Raw genomic sequence first — 10,339 nt, 5'->3', positions numbered from 1 at the left:
GCAGCACTTTAAATCTTACACAGGATCTTAAAACCCTTGTGAGATGTAAATTCAGTGCTGTTGAATTACAGGTTCTCTATTGCTTTATGAATGCTGCTAGGGGAAAAAGTATTCTAGAACTACATTTTTAATAGAATGTTTTATGTAACTTTAAATCATTAGATTCTTTTTTTATCTCTTGCAGAAATATGCTTTGAAAATATACTAAAGATACCATGGCCTGTCTTACAATAACAGAGATGGAAGGGCCGACATCATCTGGTGTTCACCAGAATGGTGGCATCCTTGGGAATTCAGCCCTTCACAGACCGAGAGAACCGCTGCTTCGAGTTTATCTTTATCATTCCCCAGGGAAGGTGGAAGGCGATTATCTACAGTTTCCAGCTGGAGAATATGTTGCGGAAGAGATCTGTATGGCTGCCTGTAAGGCTTGTGGTAAGATCATGGACAGTTTTCTAACTGGTTGAGCAACTTGGTTGCTTTTTAAATTACTATTTAACAAAAAACATGGGTCTGAAATGTTTTTTTGAGCTTAGTACATACTTTCCCTTCAACTTTAGTGTGTGTGTCTGTACGTGTGGAGTTCTTCACTGAGGGGATTGGAAGGAATGGTTGGACTAGAATCCCCTCTCTGCTCATGGAAGTTCACTGGGTGACCGTGGACCATTCACACACACTCAGCCTAACCCAACTCACAGGATTGTTCTGAGGATAAAATTGAAGAGGGGAGACTGTTGTAACCTACTTTGGTTCTTCATTGGGGAGAAAAGTAGGGTTCAAATGAATTACAATAAAATAAGATTGAGAGAAAAATGGAACAATAGCTGCAGATATCTTTTGAAAGTATGTTCCTCATTTAGCCGCTGACCTTCTCTGGTCAGGCAAAAGAGGTTGCAGATGGATCAAATGAGGAACAAAAGCTTTCAAAAGAGAACTGTAGCTGCAGAGGAAGACATGTTGGTGTGAGGCAGTGGCACCAGCTTCTGTTTGTTTGTTTTTCTTCTCTAATGGTGCAGATGAGGTTGCAGTAAGTCACTCCTCTTTAGAACTTCAGACTGCTGGAAGGTCTCGTCCATTTTCAAAGGAAAGCATGAGCTGACTGTTGTCGTTACATACTTTGAGTGGCAATCCTTGTACAGCTCTTTCTTTAACTATGTCCAGTGCATAGTTCTGCTATTGGTTCTGCTATTGAGGCAGCTATCAAAGGCAGTGCTTGAGCAGGAGTTCTAAACCTTGTTGGGAAGATTGAATCACACTTAATGTTATCCTTTCTGTTACTGCAGCCCACCTTCTTCCTTAGAAACAAATGCAGCAGGAGCAGAAATACTTCCATAAACCCCCCTATGCAGGTTAAAATAGGAGTCCCACCTTGAAATCAGATCTAATGGGCTTTGTCAAGAAAGAAAATGCTCACTGTGCTTCAAGTCTGGAACTTACTCGAGTTGTTCTATGTTCAGTGTCTCCCTACTGCTGCATGCATCCGTACTTTTTCCTAAATGTGTATTACAGAAAGATTACATAAACATAGCCTCGAAGCTCATAGGATGGATGTCCTTGGTCAAAAGACTAAGAATCAGTTGAAACATCCCATCAAATCATAGTTAAGGAAGCTTGATTACAGTTTGGTATGAGGATTACCATAGTTTGATTGATTGGCAGACCAGAATTGGAGCCATGGTTTTTACTAACTGGTTTGGCATGGCATCTAAGTTGACAAAATGTAGTTGTGGCCAGTTCTCTTCCTCCAGGGGCTGATGAACCACAGAGCCTAAGTGAACTGTATGAATGCTTTCTGGATGGAAATCAGAAGGAGTTCAGAAGCTCTTTCCTTTCCTTTTGTACCCTTAGAAGCTCATTGATTCACGAATCTTGAGCAGCAGAAAACACATAAGAATTGGACTAGCAGTGGGTTGATATTATCAAAGGTAGCTTTAATCTAAATAGCTGAACCGTAGAGAATGAGTGAAGCCACTTTCAAATTAAAGCCTTGCACCGCTCCAGGAATATACTCTCCCCTTTTATTGTGGAAGAAGCTATTTATAGCACTTGCACAAGGTTTTGCTTTATTAAGTGCTGTTCTAAATCAGGTACAAGACAAGGATGCCCATTATCCCTGCTTTTATTCATCTTTGCTTTGGAAACACTAAATAATATGATTAAAGAAGATGGCGAGATCAAGGGACTTAGACTCAAATAAGAAGAGTATAAACTACAAGCATTTGCTGATGATTTGGTATTTATATTAGAAGATCCACAGAAATCAATAGTTCAACTTCTACAAGTAATAAAAGATTATGGTTTGTATGCTGGCCTGAAAATAAACTTAAAAACAAAAACAAAACAAAACTATTGTTAAAACATTGCACTAAGGAGCAGGAACAAGTTATACAAAATGCTTCAGAAATGGAAGCAGAAATTTTTTTTAGATATAATAATAACCAACAGATGCAGCTCACTGTATAAAGATAATTACATGAAGTTATTGGTGGAAATCAAAAAGGATCTAGAAAGGTGGAAGCATATGCAGTTATCATTTATGGGAAGGATAGCAACAGTTAAGATGAATATCTTACCCAGACTGATCTTCCTGTTTCAGACAATCCCAATTATAAAAGAGCAAAAATATTTAAAGAGCTAGAAAAGCTGACAAGAAAATTTATATGGGAAGGGAAGAAGCCAAGAATTAAATGGGTTTCTCCATTAGAAGCTTTTACAAATCCAATGACATTCACTAAAGAACAGACAAGTCAAAGTTGCTTGTTGTTCAGTAATTGGTGGGAAAGAGCCCAAATAGATTCTAGATATGTGAAAGATAAAATGATGGGATTCTGTGATATACCTGTAGAAATGGACAAAATTTTGTGGTGTGTTAAAGGGAAACATATAAAACTTTTTTATAAGCTGCTATTAGAAGCCAAATGCAAGATGTGGTGGTAAAAGAAGCAATGGTTAAATGGACACAAAATATAGGTCATAACATACAATTAGAACAATGGGAAAAGGTATGGAAAGTCAATATAAAGCTCACCAAAGCTGTGTCCTATAAGGAAAAATATATAAAATGTTTTATAGATGGCATATGACTCCTGAAAATTTAGGTAACTGGTACCCAAATATGTCAAATGTTTGTTGGAAATGTAATAGAAAAACTGGCTCTTTTTACCATATGTGGTGGACTTGTGATATTGTAAAAAAATATTGGATATGGATACATGAGATGGTACAAAAAAATCTTGACATAAATGTACCTTTCGTACCAGAATTGTTTTTATTAAATATTATTCCACAAAATCTTAATACATGATTATACAGATGTATACATGATTATACAGATTGTAACAACAGCTAGTATTTTATATGCAAAATACTGGAAAAAAGAAGAAACACCGTCAAAGGAAGAACTAATTTTCCGGTTGTTGGATGCAGCAGAAATGGACAAACTAACTTTACAATTACATGAAAAACAAGAAAGTGACTTTGAAAGAAAATGAGCGAGATTTTATAACTGGATGCAAAATTATCTTGGAGAACTTAAAATATGAAATGTATCAAAAACTTTACAGACACGGCCTAGAAGACCTAGAGTTTGCAAGTATACTGTAACTTAAGCTGATGTAAGAGTATAGTGTCCATTCTGTTAGTAATTTTTCTGTTCTGTCTCTCATTTCTTTTCATTTCATTTCTTTGTAGTATCTTTCCTTGAAACCAATAACATCTGTTTATATATATAAAATAGAGAGTTGTTTTTGTGAGGATAAAATAGAGGAGAGGAGAACTATGTTGTAAAGTGCTTTGGACCCCCATTGGAGAGAAAGGAATGTAAATACATTAGTGAACCTGAAATCTTCAGCCGTGTGCAAATTTTCAGACTTTTTGCTTTTATGCATGTGTTTAAGAGAGGCCACAGTTACATAGCGTTCTGAAGGAATTCTAGGATTGGCTAAACCTTAGTGGTCTAATAATCAGTGTCCCCTCTTTCTGGTGGGGCTCTTGTACCTTTAGTTGTTTGGCAGGCAGAAGTGGATAGTTGCAGTGGCCCTCTGTTGGAGAACTGAGGCCATTGGAGGGGGTAGCAGTGACCTGGCACTCCTCCATCAAGCCATGATACACCTCCAGCAGATCATCCCCTTCCTCTAGTATTTATCGGGTTTTTTAGTTTTGCTGTCTTTTTAGAACATTACTTTGAAAAGCAGTATATAAATTCAGTAATGAAATATATCTTTCCTTGCTCATTCAAACATGGCTGAATTCCCCTATGGTATATTAATCTAGTCCATTGGTATATTAATCTCTATGGTATATTAATCTGTTGTATCCAGCTATCCTAGGTATTATCGGGGGTTTGTTTTTGTTTTTTTACACAGATGTGGGAAAGAAATTATAGATTGCTCCTGCCTAAAATTTGCCTTTGACTGCACTTTTCTGCCAACCGAAACTAAGTACTGCTTTGGTGTAGTGTAGTGTTGTGGTTAAGTGTGCGGACTCTAATCTGGGAGAACCAGGTTTGATTCCCCACTTTTCCACTTGCAGCTGATGGATAACCTTGGGCAAGCCATAGTTCTGTTAGAGCTGCTCTTGAAAGAGCAGTTCTTGAAAGAGCTCTCTCAGCCCCACCTACCTCACAGGGTGTCTGTTGTGGGGAGGGGAAGGGAAAGGAGCTTGTAAGCCGCTCTGGGACTCTGAGTGAAGTCTCCTCCTCCTCCTCCCTGGGCTTAAATTTTTAAAGTTGACCAGTGACTTAGAGTAGTCTGTGTAGAGTAAAAAAAAAGGAAGATAGATCAGTCTTTTTTATTACCCTGAAGAAAGTTTGTTGAATTTTACAAGAAGACTGCTGTTAACAAGCCCTGTTTTTTATTCTGATGGAATTGATGTTATGAAATATTTCAGTAAAATCTATTCAACATAGCTATGGCAAATGTTTGCCTAGGTAGTTCTTTAAATGCATAAGTTGTTCTTAAATGTTATTTCTTTGGATTGTAGTAGTATTTGCTTGAGAGTACTTCAAAGATGTTCTGTTTGCAAATGCTGCTTCTGCTTTTGGAATGTTGAAGCTGAACACTGATATGGGGAAAGGAGTACAGAATTTGTAACTGATTTTTTAAAGTTTCCTTGCTTCAGTCTGAGTGAAAGTTAAAGAACAGTGCGTATATTAAATTGAAACCAGTTTTCAACCTCTTTGCAAGTGACAGGCATATCTGTAGATAGATCCATCTGAGGAAGAAAAGTAATGCCTGCTATAGAGCTTAGATTGGATCCAGCAGATGATTTTCACAAAGGGGGGGGGGGGGGGTTTGCCAGTTTTCCCCTCCTTTGGCAGACCTCTGTCTCCCCATGATATTCCTGGGGTCTCCTGTATATGAGGAGAGATTAAGAAATTGCACTGCAGGGATGAACATTTTTAGTGGCTCAAAACCCTAAGTCTCCATTTAAAGGACTTTGTAGGTAATCAGACAGAAGCCCTTTAAAATCCAAAAACAAAAACCACCTAAAACCTTCTATTAGGACTCAAGTGGTTAAGACGCTGAACTGCAGGCTGTGGAAGGTCGGTAGTTCAGCAGTTTGAGACCCAAGCATGCCGCATGACGGAGTGAGCTCCCATCTCTAGTTCCAGCTCCTGCCAACCTAGCAGTTCGAAAGCAAGAAATTGCAAGTAGATAAATAGGTACCACTTCAGTGGGAAGGTAACAGCATTCCGTGCGCCTTGGTGTTTAGTCATGCCGGCCACATGACCATGGAAATGTCTTCGGGCAGCGCTGGCTCTTCAGCTTTGAAACGGAGATGAGCACCGCAACCCTAGAGTCGGATTCGACTGGCTTTTAAGCAAGGGAACCTTTACCTTTACCTTAAAACAAAACAAGGCTTGCAAACTGTTTTGTGTCATTTTGTTCAGCCCTGATAAAAGGTATCACATGGTCTTTGCTATTGGATTTTAAAGGGCTTCTGTTTGATTTTGGTCTGTGACATTTGAGATAATTAAGGCATAGGTTTACTATTCTACTAAGATACATTTTGACCCTAAAAAATGACTCCAGTAGTATTCCCCTATATAAACTTGTGTAAGATGTAGGTTATGCAAAAAGTGCTTGAAGTACCAGCCCTTTTGCATGTCTGTGGCACACTAGCACAGATTGACTTTAGGCCATAGATATGCTGGTTATGAATATTGCCCACAAGTGCATTAAAGTTTTTTAAAAAAAAATCAGACTGCTGGATTGTATTGAACACTCTAAGGATATGTGTTTTGTATGCCCTGTATATGTTGGCCCTGGAGATGAAGTGTCTTACTACACTGTGCTTTACACAAGATCAGAATTAGTTGCTTATGCTGCTCATTGACCTTAAACTTGCCTATCATAAATTCATGCTGAATATCCTTCTCAGTTGTGGTAGGAGGTCCATTTTCTGGATGTTCCCTAGTGTGGTGTGAAGGACCCCATGGGAAGGTTAGAAAAGACCCTAATTAGTAGGGTTTTTTTATTTGTTTGTACAGTATAGTGAATTAGGCAAAAGATTCTTTGGGGAGCACAGTACTAGATTCTTATATAACATTTAATCTCAGGAAATCCCTGTTTGAGAAAAAGACTATATATAAACAAATGTATGTATGAATTTAGTTCCTACAACATGAACAGGAAATAACTTTTTCTGAGACCATGGAGAACTGAGTTAAAGAGGGCAAACTCAAGAATTCCATGTATGCATCTATGTATGTGTATATGTTAATGCCACACTTAATGCATTTGCCAAAAGCAGTAGCATAACACTGATGAAGAAGAAGAAGAATAGATTGGATTTATACCCCACCCTTCACTTGGAGTCTCAGAGCAGTTTACAGTCTCCTTTCCCTTCCCTCTCCCCACAACAGACACCCTGTGAGGTGGGTGGGGCTGAGAGAGCTCTGAGAGAGCCAGTTTGGTGTAGTGGTTAAGTGTGCGGACTCTAATCTGGGAGAACCGGGTTTGATTCCCCACTCCTCCACTTGCACCTGCTGATGTGACCTTGGGTCAGTCACAAGCTCTGGCACAGCTGTCCTTGAAAAAGAGCAGTTTGTGTCAGAGTTCTCTCAGCCCCACCCACCTCACAGGGTGCCTGTTGTGGGGAGAGGGAGGGAAAGGAGTCAGACCCTGGGGAAAACGCACCCCAAACCGTCAATCTCCTGATCGGCAATGGAGGCCACGTACATCCTCTGGAGGCCAGAAGCCCACATTCCAGAAACCTAGATTTGGATCGGGACAACAGTCTTCTTGCAGTAAGCAGGCAAAGTCCGCCAAGCAGGGTTTTTGACTTCCATATCTCCCAGTCACATCCAACCCGTCTAACCCCTTTCCTCCAAACCTGGCACCTCATCACCACAGACGAATGGGTGCTGTCCATCTTCACCCAGTGCTACCACATAGAATTCATTCAGAACCCCATCACTCCTGTCTTTGTCTCCACACCCCCTTCTCCAGCCCTCCTGGAAGAACTGTCCGTCCTTCTGCAAAAGGGAGCCATCGAACCAGCGCCACTGCATCTACAGGGCAAGGGATTCTATTCCCACTAATTCACTGTTCCGAAGCGGGATGGAGGCGTTCGGCCAATCTTAGATCTATGGGCACTAAACCGCTTTGTGAGCTACCACCGCTTCTGCATGGTGTCCCTGCAGTACATTCTGCCACTCCTCCAGAACAACGCCTGGATGGCCACCCTCGACCTCCAAGATAAGACGCGTACCTCCACCTCACCCACCCGTCCCACCGCCAATACCTATGCTTTGCAATTGGTCAACATCATTACCAATATGCAGCCCTGCCATTCGACATTTCAAGTGCACCAAGAGTCTTCAGAAAAACGATGGTGGTGGTCGCGGCCTTCCTTCGTCTCAAGGGTATCTCCATCTACCCGTACATTGACGATTGGCTCTTGGTAGCAACTTCCAGGGACGCCCTAGTCTCAAACATCAACGAGCTGCTAGTCCTCCTGGAAAACCTGGGTCTACAAGTCAATCTGGAAAAGTCTCAACTCCAACCAGTCCAGAAAATACACTATATCGGTGCGCTACTGGACTCCACGACTTGCACAGCCTACCTGCCACAAAACAGAGCAGCCGACATCATCCTACCCACAGTCATCCATACCCGGCCCTCAGTGACGGCCTTTCAAATACAAAGGCTACTTGGCCTCATGGCCGCTACTACATCAGTCCTGGTTTTTGCCAAGTTAAGAATGTGTCACCTGCAACTATGGTTTATCTGCAATTTCGATCCAGAGAGAGACGCACACACCACCCACCTATTCCCACCTATCAAAGTATGGGACTCTTTACTTTGGTGGACTGTCCCTTCCAGCCTATTCCAGGGAGCACCCTTCCATCCTCCATCACCCCAAATTACCCTAACGACAGACGTCTCCCTCTTGGGCTGGGGCACCCACATGAGGGTACTTTGTGTCAGAGGCAGATGGGACACTCAAAAACGAAAGCAGCACATAAATTTCCTGGAACTGCTTGCGATACAGTTCACTGTCACCAGTTTCCTGCCCCTGATCGAGGGGAAATGTGTCACGGTCCTCACGGACAATACTACTGACCTCAGCTATGTGAACAAGCAAGGGGGCACTGTCTCCCAACGCCTCTATGACCTCGCCCTCCAGTTATGGGACTTTTGCATCACCCACAACGTCTTCCTAGTCGCCACGCACATCCCAGGGCACATGAATGTGCAGGCAGACCACCTGAGTCAGGCAGGACTCAGTCTCCACGAGTGGGAAATGAATCCAGCGTTCATTCTTCCACTCTTCTGCAGGTGGGTGTTCCCCCAGATAGATGTTTTTCGCCACCAGGGTGAACAAAAACTGTCCTCCACCCGAGGTAGCAGGGACCCACAGTCTCTAGGGGACGGTCTCCTCTATCCGTGGTCCAGAGGATTTCTCTACCTCTTCCCCCCACTGCCTCTGCTTCTTAGAGTGGTCTGCAGAATCATCAGCGACAGAGCGGACTGCGTCCTCATAACCCCATGGTGGCCGAGACAACTATGGTTCTCAACCATCCTCAATCTGTCAGCAGGAGTCTACCACCAGTTTTCCCCAGCACAAAACCTCCTGTTCCTATCCGAGTCCCCTCTCCTATACCATGACGTGCCACGAATGAAGTTGACAGCCTGGAGAGCAGCGTCAACAGCTTTTCCGCTCGCATAGCAAATGTCTTGCTAAACTCCAGAAAGTCCACTACGCGAAAGTCCTATCATTACAAGTGGCAAAAATTCTGTTCCTCTTTGGGTGATGATGCCCCTCGAGCCACCTCCGCAAGTCTCGAGAAAGTTTTCGAATTCCTCCTGTCTCTCACTGACTCGGGAATTTCACATTCCTCGTTAAGGGTTTATTTGGCCGCACTTTCGGCCTACCATGTTCAAGTTGAGGGATGCACACTGTTCTCGCATCCACTTTCAAAATGTTTTTTGAAGGGACTGTTGCATCTTTACCCTCCCATCAAAACTCCTGTCATCCCCTGGGACCTTCCCCTGGTCCTTCACCAACTCACCAGGAAACCTTTTGAGCCGCTCGCAACTTGCGACCTAAAATTCCTGTTGTGGAAAACGGCCTTTCTGGTTGCTTTCACTTCAGCAAGACAACTTGGAGAAATACTGGCTTTCAGACATGACACTCCTTACTTGTCTTTTTTGCCAGACGGCGTCCGCCTCCTACCTGACATCTTGTTCCTGCCAAAGGTAGTGTCAGAATTTCACCTACAGGCAGAGGTCTTCCTCCCGGATTTCTTCCCGGCACTGACATCCTCAGAGAAGAGCCTGTTACACACCTTGGATACGAAACACGCGTTTCTGTTCTACCTAAACAGAACCCGCCCAACGAGACGTGACTCTCAACTTTTCATCTCCTATGCGCCAGCAAGGCTGGGGACTCACATCACGGCTCAGCGCCTATCAAGGTGGATTGCGGGTCTCATCCACCTCTGCTACCTTATCGCCAAGCAGCCATTGCCTGGCCCTATCAGGGCTCATTCAACCAGAGCTGTTGCAGCCTCAACTGCCTTCCTCCAGGGAGTTCCCCTAATGGACATTTGCAGAGCCGCTATGTGGGCTACACCTAACACATTTATAAGGCACTACGCCCTAGATGTCTGAATGAACTCTCGTACCAACATGGGACGTCACATCTTATCCTTGGCTTCACATTAATGACCTGCCAGCACCCTCCTCCAGGTAGGCCACTGCTCGCTAATCTCCCATGGGTGTGAAGCACAGAGACCACGTTGAAGATAAACAGGTTGCTTACCTGTAACTGGTAATCTTCAAGTGGTCGTCCGTGCATTAACACCACCTGCCCTCCTTCCCTGCTGCTGTCA

At 42.9% G+C, this 10,339-nt stretch overlaps 1 protein-coding gene across 1 annotated transcript in view; it reads left to right on the top strand.

Moving 5' to 3' along the window:
* Positions 1-215: 215 nt before the first annotated feature.
* The window catches only part of JAK2 (Janus kinase 2), a 68,853-nt gene continuing 58,729 nt past the window's right edge, over positions 216-10,339 (top strand). Inside the window, exon 1 of the mRNA XM_015407460.1 lies at positions 216-435. Coding sequence (XP_015262946.1) covers positions 216-435 — 220 coding nt within the window. The remainder of the gene's footprint in view (positions 436-10,339) is intronic.

Source organism: Gekko japonicus, unplaced genomic scaffold (assembly GCF_001447785.1).
Source record: "Gekko japonicus isolate JY-2015 unplaced genomic scaffold, Gekko_japonicus_V1.1 scaffold667, whole genome shotgun sequence".
Lineage (NCBI taxonomy): Eukaryota > Metazoa > Chordata > Lepidosauria > Squamata > Gekkonidae > Gekko > Gekko japonicus.
The sequence above is the reverse complement of the archived record's forward strand: the minus strand, read 5'-3'. Positions and strand labels throughout refer to the sequence as shown.